This window comes from Rhodofomes roseus (assembly GCF_022264815.1).
Source record: "Rhodofomes roseus strain CIRM-BRFM 1785 chromosome Unknown C8Q71scaffold_15, whole genome shotgun sequence".
NCBI classification, from domain to species: Eukaryota; Fungi; Basidiomycota; class Agaricomycetes; order Polyporales; family Fomitopsidaceae; genus Rhodofomes; species Rhodofomes roseus.
Genome location: NW_025952971.1, coordinates 411447 through 425144, shown reverse-complemented (window position 1 = coordinate 425144; position 13698 = coordinate 411447). Strand labels below are relative to the sequence as shown.

At 58.9% G+C, this 13698-nt stretch overlaps 5 protein-coding genes across 5 annotated transcripts; 4 read left to right on the top strand and 1 right to left on the bottom strand.

The window, feature by feature from the left end:
* Positions 1-144: 144 nt before the first annotated feature.
* C8Q71DRAFT_711020 (uncharacterized protein) lies at positions 145-1387 on the top strand (the record flags this gene model as incomplete). The annotated part of the gene is made up of 5 exons (XM_047920783.1): positions 145-201; positions 259-343; positions 396-523; positions 731-934; positions 986-1387. The coding sequence occupies 5 exons, from the start codon at positions 145-147 to the stop codon at positions 1385-1387; spliced, it is 876 nt and encodes a 291-aa protein (XP_047777033.1).
* Positions 1388-1696: 309 nt separating this feature from the next.
* C8Q71DRAFT_144922 (general substrate transporter) lies at positions 1697-4209 on the bottom strand. Its single transcript, XM_047916582.1, has 12 exons — positions 3999-4209; positions 3908-3936; positions 3806-3857; positions 3625-3750; positions 3532-3559; positions 3412-3470; positions 3142-3352; positions 3050-3091; positions 2718-2995; positions 2561-2660; positions 2193-2502; positions 1697-2126 (listed from the first exon to the last, which is right to left on the bottom strand). Exons 1-12 carry the CDS (start codon positions 4076-4078, stop codon positions 1816-1818), a joined length of 1626 nt encoding a protein of 541 aa, XP_047777032.1. The 5' UTR covers positions 4079-4209; the 3' UTR covers positions 1697-1815.
* Positions 3753-5088, top strand: C8Q71DRAFT_145013 (uncharacterized protein). The gene is made up of 3 exons (XM_047916583.1): positions 3753-3792; positions 3888-4820; positions 4876-5088. Exons 2-3 carry the CDS (start codon positions 4177-4179, stop codon positions 4952-4954), a joined length of 723 nt encoding a protein of 240 aa, XP_047777031.1. The 5' UTR covers positions 3753-3792; positions 3888-4176; the 3' UTR covers positions 4955-5088.
* Positions 5089-7927: 2839 nt separating this feature from the next.
* C8Q71DRAFT_144877 (uncharacterized protein) lies at positions 7928-8860 on the top strand. The gene has a single exon (XM_047916581.1). It carries the CDS (start codon positions 8150-8152, stop codon positions 8627-8629), a length of 480 nt encoding a protein of 159 aa, XP_047777030.1. The 5' UTR covers positions 7928-8149; the 3' UTR covers positions 8630-8860.
* Positions 8861-9923: 1063 nt separating this feature from the next.
* C8Q71DRAFT_144850 (uncharacterized protein) lies at positions 9924-13090 on the top strand. Its single transcript, XM_047916580.1, has 8 exons — positions 9924-10035; positions 10103-10168; positions 10224-10396; positions 10447-11506; positions 11568-11658; positions 11728-11803; positions 11867-11878; positions 11935-13090. Exons 1-8 carry the CDS (start codon positions 10006-10008, stop codon positions 12824-12826), a joined length of 2400 nt encoding a protein of 799 aa, XP_047777029.1. The 5' UTR covers positions 9924-10005; the 3' UTR covers positions 12827-13090.
* The last annotated feature ends 608 nt before the right edge of the window (positions 13091-13698 follow it).

Below are 13698 nucleotides of genomic sequence, written 5' to 3'. Positions count from 1 at the left end.
GTGGTCATACAGTGAAAGACTTACCACGATTCGTCCACGAGTAAGTATCAATGAACGCGTACGTCTGCCACTGCGTCCTCCTAACAGTCAGGAACTACCATTGCTATCTCGTCCAACAGCCCTGTCCGTACGACGCGATCCGTAATGGATTGTCCTCTCCTGGTTTGGATGCTATTCCTCAACCGGGAGATGACTGTCGAGGTGTGTTCATGCTCCGTGGCGGCTCTGAAATCAGGGTTTGTCTGACGAACATCGCAGGAATATGACCAATGCCACCATACCACACGCGTATGTGTGCCACATGCGAATGTACCATACGCACGAGAGCAACTAGACACATCGCGTGAGTGCACTTCATGATTTTTCTTGCGACTTGTCCCGACTGTGGCGTTTAGGGCAGATCATTGCACACATGCTCCCACTACTCATGATGCGGCATCGACGGGTACCTAGGTCAAGATGGAAAGACATGGTCAGCGAAAACGGGAAACACTACATCGAACAGGTATGCAGCGGCTGTCCTGTTTGTTGATCTTAGCCCCGGCCGAACCATCCGGGCAGTCGATGTCCTCGTGAATCCAGAGCTGCGTCGCCCCAACCACTGTGGTCGTCCAGCTTGGTGATCTACATGGCTCAAGTGAATGTGCGATTAGGATGTGGGCTGATGGGACCGACTCCGTCAATCAGAATGCACTGCCGTCCGTTCGTAGTCTGACCTGTTCTCATGCAGGACATCGACAACGCTATGAATCCGACCGGTCGCTTGCGGGCGATGATTGGCTATCATCTCGCGTACGACAACAACCTCATCGGCATGGTCATGACCCAGGGGCGACAGAGGGACGTCATCAACGTAGGGATCGGCATCAAGCAGCTAGCCGTGTCCCCGCCAGACATCTCCGTCAACGTGTACGCAGAGTCCTTCTATCACAAGGTACGCAGGGTGCGCGCACGCTCCGAACGAGGCTGACGGCTGCATGCACAGCTCACGCCACTCGAGATGACCTTCGTCAAGCCCGAAGAGGGCGATGAGGTCGTCCTGCGCCGGCTCTGCCTGCTGCTCGCGCTCAAACAAGCGTACATCAAGGCGATCGGGCAACCGATGGGCTTCGACTGGGCGCGGCTCGAATTCAACATCCCCAACAACTCCGTGACTGGGGACAACATCCCGCTGCTCGGCTGGGAGTTCCGCGTGTGGACGAGCGACATCGGGGGCTCGCGCGGCGAGGTGAACGTGGAGGAGAAGTACCAGTGCGCGATCGCGTTCTTCCGCGGGACGCCGCATACGAGGTTCATCTGGCAGAAGGAGCGGAAGGACATCGAGAGCTGGGTGCAGTTCATCAACCTGGACCAACTCATCAACGTCGTCCCCAAGCTCATGGACTGATGTCGCACGAAGACTGTCTTTGCATGTTTCCTGGTGAGCATATTCGCCAATCTGCGTGATAGCATTGCGATGACTGAACGCTTCGCACTAGATGAGGCCCTTTGAGTTGTTGTGCAACGGCTATAGCGAGTAGAGATGACAGGACAATGGCTGATTGCACCGGATTGGGGAATGGTATGGTAACCAAGAATCGTTGTCTGTACATGTCCGTGTATTGCTTGAATGTATCACTATGTATTCTGTCGCGTGCATCTTCTGCGACCATCACACATCGTCGGCACCAATCGTCATGATCTCGCACCCGGTACGCACACAAGTTGAGGACAAGTCAAGCTCACAAACAATTATAACATTCCTCGATAACCGAGGAATAGATAGATGCGTGGTGTACAAACGTGACGATCGTAAGTCGTGCGCAGCAGCCAAACTCATGCCTTCTCCTGCTTCTGCTCGTCGACCTTGACGTCGGCCACGTCCGGCTGCAGCACGGGCGGCGTCTTCTCGCGGTCCTCGAGCTCGCCGTCCTTCCACTTCTTGAAGTGCGCCTCCTCGTCCCACACGAACGGGCTCTTGCTCATGAACAGGTGGTCCATCTCCTCCAGCGTGCGGTTCGCCGTCTCGGGGTAGAACGCCCAGACCATCGGGATCGCGAGGAAGTTGACCGCGCCGAAGATGTACAGCGTGTTCTCCTGGATGGAGTTGAACATGACCGGGTTGAGGAGGGTGAGCCACCCATTGCCTGCGACGCGGGCGTTAGTCAGTCTACTAGAATCGCGAGTCGCGACACGCGGTCACGGAGACGCACCGATGGACCACCCGACGACGCCCCACGCGTTGCCCTTGGCGCGCACGTAGAGCGGGAACGTCTCGGTGGGGTACACCCAGGGGATCGTGAGCCACGTCGCGCCGAACGTCGCGGTGTACATGAACACGAAGAGCGCCGCCGCGCCGCCGTACTGCGCGGAGTGCTCCGGGTGCTCCTTGAGCAGCCTGCTGAAGCCGCCCGCGAGGAAGAGCGCGATGCCCTGCACGACCGCGCCCCACCAGAGCCCGACGCGCCGCCCGAGCCGGTCGATCGTCACCACCGCCAGGAGCGTGCTCAGCATGTACGTGACCTGGATAGCGTGGTGTCAGGGTCTGGGGACGCACAGGGGTGCGGGCAGGCAGACTTACGTCGTTGAGGCCGGACAGCCACTGGGCCTTGCGGGACGAGTAGCCGGCTTGCGAGAAGATGGTGGTGGCGTAGACAGTGATGGCCGCGATACCCACCCACCTGTTCGACAACGTCAGCTCGCGCCCGGGCTCGCAGACACACGAAGGGAGCACTCACTCCTGCACGATCTGCAGCCAGATCGACAGCTGGACACGGCGCGCGACGTGCAGGTCGCCGTCGTGCAGGCCGAAGAACATCGCGAAGTACGTGTTGCCCGCGGCGTGCTCCTTCTCGAGGCGCACCGCGCCCTGGATCTCCTCGTACTCCGCGGCGACGCGCGCGTCCTCGAGGTTCCCGTCCTCCGAGCGGAGCCGCGCGAGGATGCTGCGCGCCTCGTCCGCGCGGCCGACCTTGAGCAGCCAGCGGGGGCTCTCCGGCATCGACGGCACGAGCAGCTGAGGATCCGCGTATGCTCAGCGTCGGTCATAAGGCGGGTGCGCGGCACGTACCATGAAGGCCAGGACAGGCAGGATCTGGAACGCGATGGGGAACTGGGGGAGCCCTGGTTAGGTGGATCGTCGATGCGAATGTCCTGACGTACCCTCCATCGGACTTGCGTGTTGCCGTCGCCGACGAAGCCAAGGCCGAACTCGAGCCAGTACGCGACGACAACACCGAAGATGTTCAGCGTGAACTCGCTCGCGATGAAGGCGCCTCGCGAAGTATGTGAGGCGACTTCTGCACTCCAGACCGGGACGATGGCGTTCAGGAACCCTGTGCCGATCCCGTTGATGACACGTGCGCACAACATCCTGAAAGGGAGAGCCACTCAGTCGCATTCAGCGGGAAAGTTTCATGCGAGTGGACGAACCACGCAATGTTCTGGGCGGAGCATTGCAGCGAAGCGCCGATGAGAACCCAAAGACTTCCCTGAGATCCGTAAAGCGTGTGATTGATAAGTCGAGACCGAGAACGACGGGGCTTCACTCACCACAAGCATGGTCTTGATACGTCCAATCCTGTTTGGCGGGAACGCCGGTTAACGTCCGCTCGCATACAGCAGAGTTTGAGTAAACGGACTCACCGGTCACCGAGAACACCGCCCATGAGGGCCCCAATGAGGGTGCCCAAGTAATAGATACTAACAATGCCGCCCTCTCTGGTTGGCTCTGTAATCGTAGCGACATAACCCTCTGAAGGTCCTTCGTAGCTGGTTTCGGCGACGGTCAGACAAGGGGTAAACTTGCAATCGGTGGGTCGCGTACGTGGAGTATCCAAGCTTCATCACGCGCACATAGTCAGGCGACGTGTTCACGCCTTGAGCTAACGTCAATTGGTGCTACCAAGGGTACAAGCGCGACACGTACCGGACATCATTCCTTGGTCATATCCAAAGCTGGACGCCAAGGCGGGCGTTCAGTACAGGAACGGGCAGCATGACCAGAACGCTCCACTCACAAGAAGATGGCGAGGCCAGCCACCAAGTTGATCGTGTAGTACAGCCGCCGGCCCTTCGTCTTTGAGAAGAAATCGAGCATGGCGGGCAGATGCGCGAGTCGGGGGCGCAGGACGGGCAGAACAGTTCCGGGGCGGCCCTGTTATATGGGGCGCACGGTGGGCAGATGTGGCTGACTCGATGCGCGCGCACGGAATGGGAAGGGCCCGGCAAGAAATGCAGCCAGGAGCCAGAAGTCTTGTGATCACCATGCTCGCCAGGGCGACAGTGCGGAGTCTCCACAGAAGATATGCTCCAACCGTCTTCGGCAGCGTCGGACCGCCAAGCGCGTCCACCGTCGAGCAATGGCCCATGTCCGCTGTGCCCTTCGGGGCGTCCCGGCCGCCCGCATGCTGTCGCCTGACACGCCACAGGGCGCGCGCTGGGTTCGTAGGGCGTATATCGGCTGCAACTCCTCGAACGCATCCGGGGCCGGGTCCCCGCGTCGAGCCCCGCTTGTCCCCCGCAATTGTTCGAGGGCAAGGCGGGGTCGGGACACTGGCGCCCGCGAGCGCTGGCGGCTGCGGTCCCAGTGCGGTGCCGGGCCTTGGCACAGTCCTGGACGATCGTTATTGCGCCGCGATCACAATGATCCGTCGCTATCCGAGTCCTCCTCGATCGCCTCAGTTCTTGCTCCACTCGCATATCCTGCGCATATCATGGCAAAGTGAGAGCAATGAACAGCTCTGGTACGCGTGCCATCGTCGCTCGCTGCCCAATAAAGCGTATCAGTCTCAACGCCCGAGGCACCGCTACGACACGGCAACATCGCACAGGAGACGACAGTGAGTGCATGTCGTACCTGCTCCTATCCGGCAAATCATAACATAGCTCGTCCGGGGTGCGCAAATTTCCATGCGAGTCGTCAAACGTCACCCCCGGAGAGGCGCCAGGGGGCCCCGCAACGCCTCGGGTGTAGTTCTGCAAGAAAAATGTATCTTTGGAGGAGTGGGCAGTACGAGTGGGCTTCAGTATGTCACTGTGAACACTCACTGCATACGAGAACAATACTCGCAGTATACATTGCATGGAGTACATCCGAGTCGTAGCATCTCCGAGTCGAGGCCGGGGGCGGACCCCGCATCCACTAGTTCAGCACGCCGTTTGACTTCAGACGAGTTGTCCGCCGCCCTCCGCATGGTCAACATCTTCAATGCAGGAGTGAGAGGGGTGAGCGTAAAGTCGAAGTGGGGTGACATGGGAGTCTGAGGTAACTCTTGTAGACATGGGTGCCTGCAAGTGGCTCCCGGCGGGGGTTTTTCGTACTCGTTACCAGAATAGTACGCGTAGTACCAGAATAGGCACTTCCCGAAGACGCCAGCTGCATATACGTGGCATATGTACATATATTCTTAAAAGTAACGCCAGCGATGTCGACTGAGGATAGGCATGCACACCGAACCCGGGGCCCGCGAGAGAGTCGCTCTTGTGTCGAAACGCGCCTGACTCGCAAGCCTTCTGATTCGGATATGGAGCATGCGCTTCATTATATTGTGTACCTTGACACTCAACGTCGTAGACCTTGTTGAAGCAGCGCGTAGAATTCAGGTGAGAGCAGTTGCCGTCTCTATTTCGTAGACAGAATCTATGTAAATACTACGGCGCGCAACCGCAACTCCGGTAGCATATATGCGGCGGAAACGCTGATTTTCCCCCCAAATTATTTATACTCTTGCTGAACAGTCATCGAAATGCGAAACGGAAGGCGGGAAAGCACTCAGGCTTACATCACTCGAGAGTCGACGCGTGAAAGCCTGGCTGAACGCGGTCACCTGACCGCGTAAGGGCGTCTCACAGACATGCCCAGCAGTTGCAATAACGGTAGACCACTCCTCGTAGCGCGCGCACGGGAGTTGGCTAGGATGAAATACGGTGATCATGAACGCCTACTCGCCACGCTACGCTCTAGATCATACACGATCGCCTCAGTTGCTCTCCAGGGCCTCTTGCTCCACTCGCATATCCTGCGCATATCACAGCAAATTGAGGAGCAATGAACATGGGCGATACGCGTGCCATGGTCGTCCACTATTCGTCACTCACCAATAAAGCGTATCAGTCTCAATGCCCGAAGTACCGCCACGACACAGCACCTACCGTGCCATCGCTCAGGCATGTGCATCCGAGTCTACGGTAGGTAACACGGCAGTGGGGAGCTCCTTGCCAGTGTCTGGGGCACCGTCTCGAGCTTGGACAACTCCAAACTGCAACTTTCGTTGGATTGGTTGCGTGGGTTCACGCCCCGCCCAGCCTTCTTACGTGCACTACGTAGGCTCGTCTATCATTAAGAAAAGGGTTGTCGAAGTCGGACTTCTCTCTAACTTCGACTCTAGATGAGCTCGAGCACGAAGACCACCGCACCGGATGCCCGAGAGGAATGACTCAGCGCACAGCTGCAGCGTAGTGCTGTCGCGGTCTGCGCCCGAACAATCCCGGTCCTCCGAATACTGTCTGGGAATGGACCGTGCGACGAGGCTCGTCCGGCCCGCATATACTGCCGATATTTGCTCAACGCTGACGAGTATGATTTTCTAGAGCAAGAAGAACAAGTCCTCTGGCCCTCGTTCACCAGCAGCTGCGGCTTGTTACGAACAAGCAGGCCATTAGCTGCGGTCGGGTCCGTGATCCCGCGCGTCGATCCTCCCTGTGCGACGTCGTTGTCCTACCACGAACGCGTCTTAGACCGGTTCTGCAGGCAGGAGCGCTCATTTCGCTCGTTGTTGACCGTGTTCTGCGTCATACAACTGGTTAGTACGCTCTTTCGGTGCGTGTTTATCTCTCCTGCACCCTTTCATTTCGCGATGTATACGCACGGCGAGTGCTTCCTGACGCTCACTCATTCCCGTGACGCCGTCTGCTCCCGCGCGCCCCAGGTCGTGTCCTGCGCCCCGCTTTCCCTTATGCGCACAGCGATTCCTCGGCGTAGGACTCTGCGTCCGTGGGTGCAGCGCCAGGCCCGAGCTATCCGACTACGGGTCGCCGCAGACGCTGCTCCTTCCTTCCCCGGTGCGCCATGTTATTCCGAATCTATGCGCACCGAACTGGCGCTGGATCTCCCATTCAATGGCCCGATACCCGCCTGGGTGCGATCGCCTGCACTCGTGATCGACCGCTGGGCTTCTGGCAGCTCTCTGAGTCTCAGGCTTCAATGCATCCTGTGGAGTGCCCCCCGCCGCTCGTCATGCGAATTCGTGCTGACGGCCCCGTACGAAGGTGCCCTGATTTTGCTGGCAGCGTGGTGTCGTGCTAGGGGGACAGCGTCGTCAGTGTGCGCGTTCTCGTAGTGGCGCCGTGGCAGCGCAGCCATCGGCCTCGACGTCTCGTGTGAAGCGACCATGTAATTGAGTCTTGACTGACCTCCTACTCAATCTCACCGGCGCGTCTATGCAGGGGTCGCCCGTCCCCGTCCTGTGCTAGTTACGTTAGTGACGGATCTAAGGAGCCGGTTTGGCCTGACAGCGACTTCCTGTTCGCCGTCCCATATGTCTGAGAACCTATCGTCTTCCGTGTATTGCCCTTTCCGGTCACGCGTACCGCCGGCCCTGAGTCGAAGCGGGATCGCTGGTCGACCGCAGCGTTCGACGACCTGGGAAGGTAGGGGGCATGGGCATTGGGGGAACGCTCGGCCTCCGCCAGGCTTCTCGGAAGGCGATCTCGTGTGCACGTCGTCGCCGCGAAATTGACACGATTGTATGGCGAAGACGACGCGTCTTGGGGGCCACCCTCGAGCTTGTAGCGTGGTGGCACGCTGATAGACGCAGGCCTATTCATCGGGTCTCGCGCTGTCAGCCTGCTTCTCGGGCGACGAGGAACGAGGATCACTGACCGCAGGACGCCACAGAGACACACCGTGGCGCGCAACGGCAGCAAGCTATGCTCTGATACACATGTTGCGGCGAGGATGCGGCAGCAGCGCAGGTGTGTTTCGCGCTCGACGTCTGGTAGGTGCGCCGCTCGAGTACGAGGTCCGGAGAGACCTAGTTGGTGCTAGGCTGGCCGAACACGTTGGCGGGCCTCGTTCCTGGCATCTCATTTCGCGCCTGCATCCTGTCTTCTGTGGTCGGGTTCGTGATAACTGGCCTGCGTCCGCCGGAGGCGGGAGGCGCCGCACGTGATGGCACCGGCGCGCACACACACAAGTTCGGCGCTGGGGACACTCGGGATCGATAATGCGCCTTGCTTATCGGATCTTGGTACTCGTCCATGCACGCTGCTCGCGAGGGGGAGGGGAATGGAGAGGACCTGCAAGGCAGCTATCGTCTCAGCTATCGCTATCGGGTCCGCCGCCTTGCGGTGGGAGAGGAAATGGTCCGAAGGCTGCACTATGCCTCTCGCCGGCGGTGGTGCCTGCTTCTGCTACTTCTCTGTTCTGATCAAGGCGGTGAGTTCGCCATGTTGTTCTCTGGAAGTCGCATCAGCTGCTCTGTCCGTCCGAAGGCAAGAAGACTGGGATGCAGCGCACCTGTGGTGGCCATCGCTGTATTGCGGTTCGCCCGCCCGTGACAACTTTGGTGGCCAGGCTCGTGGGGCGAATTTGAATTCGCACTGTGGCGTCAATCCGTCAGGCCGAACAAGGACAGTAAACACCTCGTAAACACTCTGTTTGTGTCGTACTTTCGACACTCTTGGCAGCGGTGCAACTCTCCTGCATTTCGGGTCCGCCAACGGCTCGCGCTGGCCGGTCTGCGGATACAGACATGCCGAGCGCAATGTACCTGCAGCATGCTGCTATGGGCAAAGGGCAATGGTGTGCAGAATCGCCGCATGCGGTAGGTGGTGATGGCGCAATCCGCCTCGAGGCTCTCCTTCGGGCAGCTTGTGTACCGCGCTGGGTCCCGTGATCGGCGTTCCGTCGCTCTGTCAGCGCGATGTCTCCCGCCAGGTCGTCGAAGAGTTCAGAGCGCGAGTATCGGCACGACAGTGGCCACACTAGCGCGGGCCTGCTGACAGGGAGCGCCTTGTAGGTAAAGGGGACCATTTCAACGCCTTCTGGACGTACGCGGGGGCTTCATCAATCAGCAGTGTCTTCTTGTCTCGTAGGAATTCTGCGCCCGGAATGGCATTCGGAATTGCCGGTAGGTGGTGGAGACGCACAGCGTGCTCACGAAGAGGCTCACGGCAATATTTCCCGTAGCATCGGCTAGTGCAGCGGCGGCATTGGTGTACCGCTGGGATGTAAGCGCAGTTATACGGACGGGCTGCTGCCTGGCGAGCCACTGCCACACTTTCTGGTTCCGTTCACGGTTACCCGCTGTGGAGTGCGTATTAGCATCTTTCCAGCTCTTGGCAAGTCTATGTGGCCACGGGGCGGTCTTGCAATTGCAGTTGCAACACCTCCGTTCGAAACTCGTACGTTCGATGGTGAGTCGCGAACAAGTTGTGGCTGCATACTACCGAGCAAGACAGGCCACCCTGTGCACCACCTCATACCATGGCTTCCGACTCGGACACCGGAGCGACGTCGGTGGAACGGTGCCTTGGGCGACGAATATAGCCGCGATGGGGATGGGGCCAACCGCATGCAACGTTTATCCCAAGTGATTTGAAGCGACACGTGTGGACGCCGGAGGACGTGGGGCACAAGGACGAACCGAGCTGTGCGGCACACTGTGCGGACGGTCCGCGGCGGGCACGGTGTTCTCGGGACGGACCTCGCGTACCATACAAGGGATGGTAAGAGCGGATAAGAAACGCGGTTGTATGTTGCGTTCTAATTCTATTGGTAGCCAATTGAGAGACGCTTGTAACGCCATTAGAAGCCCTTTAAATGAACGCCGCGGGGTTGGAACTGCGAAACGTGCCTAAGCATATTTTCAGAGAACTTGACGAAATGTGGCCAAAAGCGGAAGGAAAACTCCGCAAAATTACACCGCCGATTAGGCGAGCGCCTTCTCTTATTTTCCCTTTACATAACTCTCCATCTCCCGCCTCGCTCGCTGATCCCCCCTCTGCCTCCCCCGCGCCCAGTCAATGCCCAACATTCTCAATCTCAAGTTCAAAGTCGGTTTCCTGAGCCATAGGAGACGGCGGAACGCTTACTTACCTCCTCTTTCTTGAAAAACGCCAGGGCAACAAGTCCTTCGTTCCTTTCAGCAATCTCAACGATGGCGACTCGCTGACTTTGACCTGGAAGGTACGTCCTCTGTTCCCCCTTCCGTGTATCGCAGCGACTCAGAGGGTGTCTGTAGGTCTGCACCAAGGTGGCAAGCGTCTTGGAGCAGGGACAGCGCCTGGAGAACCTGAGCTGGAGACTGTGGCACCTCCAGAACATCATGGTCGACTCGGACAACGCCAAGTCCAAGCGCGACTTCAAGAAGCTGTCGAAATGCATGAGCGACAAGCTGGACAAGGAGAAGGGACGGTGAGTGGTCTCCGCCATCGTTTGGGGGCCTCGGGCTTACCCCGAAGCAGGAGCATCGAAGAGCTCCAGGCACCGGGCTTCAAGCGTAACCACTCGACAGAGCTCCTCCAACAGCGCGCTGCCGAGAGGGAGCGTGAGCGCGAGGCGAATCAAAACGGCCGGCCCGGGACGATTCATCGCATGCAGTTCACCTTCAGCGTCGACCAGCCCGCGCCACCGACCGCGTCTTCCATCGACGTGAAGAAGCCCGACTTGAAGCCTTCTGCCGAATTCAAGGACAACGCCCTCAAACGCGGCCGTCCCGCGACCCGCTCAACCGCCAACCACGACGACACGTCCGCGCACATCGTCGACAAGGACCAGCCGCTCACGCAGCGCGGCCGAAAGCCTGACCCCGCCGCCACGGATTCTCGCAGCCCCAATCACGACAACATGTACTCTGCTGCCTCCCTCCGGTTCCCCACTTTATTCTCGAACGACTTCGGCCCGACCGCATTGCTCTACGCTACTCCCACTGCCACGAACCCGATGACCTATGGTGAAGGCGTCGGGTCTGGCAACAACCACGACTTCAGCATCATGCGCCCTACCATTGAACTTCCCCTTGACGAACTACTCAACGCCGACAGCCCGAGCGGCTGGCCTCATACTATTCCCATGCAAGAGGACATCGAGATGAAGCCATCGCACCGGGACTCATCCTACCCTGCCTCCAGCAGTTCTGGTCGCGGCAGCACCGACGAGGACGATGCCCTTCTCAGGTCGACCACGGCTCTGCGCAACGTCCCCCCTCTCTCTACGCCCATCGAGGATGTGATGCCTCGCACCATCACCCCAACTCGGCTCGGCGGCAACGGTACCACGGCTTCGTTGACCAACATCAACGGCAAACGTCCATCCCTGAGTGTGCGCACACAGTCGTCCGCGCGTTCCTCTGGCCCTAGCGCCACTCCGGTCAACAACGGAGGCTCGGGACCCCAAAGCTCCAACACGGCGCCTGGCGGCGTCAAGGCGGAATGCTCGAACTGTGGCGCAACTCACACTCCGCTCTGGCGCCGCGGCTTGAATGACGAGCTGAACTGCAATGCCTGCGGACTGTATTGCAAGCTGGTACGTCAGCACCCTTTAGATCCTTTGTACGTTTCGCTTAACATGACATGCATCATTACAGCACAAACGTCCTCGCCCGAAAAGCATGCGCAACAACCATGGCGAAGGTCGCACGCAGAGCGCCCCCCGAAGCGACGCTCAGGAGGTAGTGGGTAAGTATTTACGTACTCGCTTATGTCGAGGCTTCTGCCGTGACGGGTGGTTAACCGCTGACATCACAGCCCAATGCCACAATTGCCACACGACTGCGACGCCGCTTTGGCGCAAAGACGACGAAGGCAGGACAGTGTGTAACGCGTGAGTCAACGCGCCGTCTCGGTGATATGTTCGCTGCTAACAATCGCCTTCGCCTTCCATCAGCTGCGGTCTATAGTGAGTTTCCTTGGCTGCCGCCGGATTGTACGTATCACTAACCTTACCTGTTACAGTTACAAGCTCCATGGCTCGTCGCGCCCGATTAGCATGAAGTCAGACGTTATTCGCAAGCGAGCTCGTCACGATGCTCGCCGCGTCGGGAATGGTCCCTCGGAGACGCCCTCTGCAAGCCCAGGCGCCAGCCGCCGCGCGTCACCTATCACGGACACACCGACGCTCGCACCAGACTCGTCGACGTCGATGTACAACGGCGAGCACATGGACTATCGCCCCTCGATGCAATCCGAGCTCATGGGCGCCCTCGGTGACACGAACGGGTCGTTCGGCGGCGGAAACAACTACTTCTCATACTCCGGCTTCCCAGGCCCGTATAACCCGGACTACCTTGCGCAGACGCAGAGTATTCCCGCTGACGCACTGCCCTTCGCGTCCGGGGATTTGTCGGACGTGGACAATTCTGGCCTGGAGTCTCGCACGAATAAACGGCGCCGCATGAGCAACGACTCGGCGTCGGAGCCTCCGTCGTCGGCGGTTTCCCTCAACTCGTACGCGGACTCGTTCACTTCGGCGTCGTCGTCGACGTCACATTCGCAGCGGTCGTCGGTGGACTGGCCCTACGATCCGTATGGCGGGTACGGTTTCAACAACCGAAACAACAACATGTGGCACCCGCCGATGCTTCCTCCGGACAGCAACTCGCCGCAATTCATCCACCCGCCGATGCTGCCCCCGGACAGCTCGCCGAACGTCTTCCTGCACACGCAGGGCCTCCAGCACGATGACGATTCGCTGTTCGCGACGTACCTCCACCCGCCGATGCTCCCGCCCGACGACTCTCCGCGCATGGGCGGCCTGCAGTTGCACCCGCCGATGATCCCGAACGAGTGGGGCAAGTCTGCGGGTCACTCTGACTCGTTCTACGACACGCCCATGGTGACGTTCTGATGACTTCATGCCTCTCATCCTCCCGGGCTCCATCTCGCTCACGGACGCTGTAGCAAGGTGATTCTTAGCTTACTTGTCTCGGCCTGCGCGTGCGCGGGTACGACTGTTCGGACGCTGGCGTGTGTGTGCGTATGAGTTTGGTACATTCCCCGTTTCCATTGTGGTCTCTACAAGCTATCATTCCCTCGTGTGTAGATGTCTCAATCACTCTGCTCCTGTCGCATACCAGTCCGAGCATCGTCCCGTCATCGCATTGCTGTCGACTCTCCACATTTCCATTATCGCTCGATCGTCATCAGCCCGGTCCCCTTTCTCTCTCGTCCAACGCTCCTGCTATAGCCATAATTTCTCCTCTCGCTCTCGCTCTTCCTGTGGTCATACCTCTCTTGGCTTCTGTGTCATACTCCTCTCCTCTTCCCTCCCTGCCCTTGCCATCTCTCTCAATCTATCTATCTGTGTATAGGTTGTACGACGAGGTAGCAGTAGTCATCGCGAAGGGTCTCGCGCTTTAGGCCCCTGAATAGATATTTATCCCTCTCTTTCCGTAGTCACTATACCCTCCAATGTATGCACAGTATGTCTACGTAGGTTATGCATAAATTCTATGCCCTGATTCTCCCTGAAGTGAAGTGATCTGCGCGAAAGTGAAATGACCCTGCGACCGGAAGAAGGTTGGACTCAATCCGTCCGTGGTGGACCGGCGGCGGAGAAACGGGAGATGACGAGGGCGGCGCCCACGATCGCACGAATGTTCCAGTCGGCTGTGAAGGGTGCCGGTGAGGCCCTTCAGACTACACGACACACTGCCGACGGACTACCAAGGAAAGGCACCATGCGGTGAAGATTCATTTCGGTAGGTTCTGCGACAGCAC

Bases quoted from the DNA above. Each gene is read 5' to 3' on its own strand.
- C8Q71DRAFT_144922 (XM_047916582.1), bottom strand. From the start codon at position 4,078: ATGCTCGATTTCTTCTCAAAGACGAAGGGCCGGCGGCTGTACTACACG. The intron at 3,560-3,624 runs GTGAGTCCGTTT...CCCGCCAAACAG, and splicing joins GGCGGTGTTCTCGGTGACCG to GATTGGACGTATCAAGACCA. The intron at 2,661-2,717 runs GTGAGTGCTCCC...GTTGTCGAACAG, and splicing joins TGGCTGCAGATCGTGCAGGA to GTGGGTGGGTATCGCGGCCA.
- C8Q71DRAFT_144877 (XM_047916581.1), top strand. From the start codon at position 8,150: ATGGCACCGGCGCGCACACACACAAGTTCGGCGCTGGGGACACTCGGG.
- C8Q71DRAFT_144850 (XM_047916580.1), top strand. From the start codon at position 10,006: ATGCCCAACATTCTCAATCTCAAGTTCAAA. The intron at 10,397-10,446 runs GTGAGTGGTCTC...ACCCCGAAGCAG, and splicing joins CTGGACAAGGAGAAGGGACG to GAGCATCGAAGAGCTCCAGG. The intron at 11,659-11,727 runs GTAAGTATTTAC...CTGACATCACAG, and splicing joins CGACGCTCAGGAGGTAGTGG to CCCAATGCCACAATTGCCAC.
- C8Q71DRAFT_145013 (XM_047916583.1), top strand. From the start codon at position 4,177: ATGCGCGCGCACGGAATGGGAAGGGCCCGGCAAGAAATGCAGCCAGGA. The intron at 4,821-4,875 runs GTGAGTGCATGT...TAGCTCGTCCGG, and splicing joins ACATCGCACAGGAGACGACA to GGTGCGCAAATTTCCATGCG.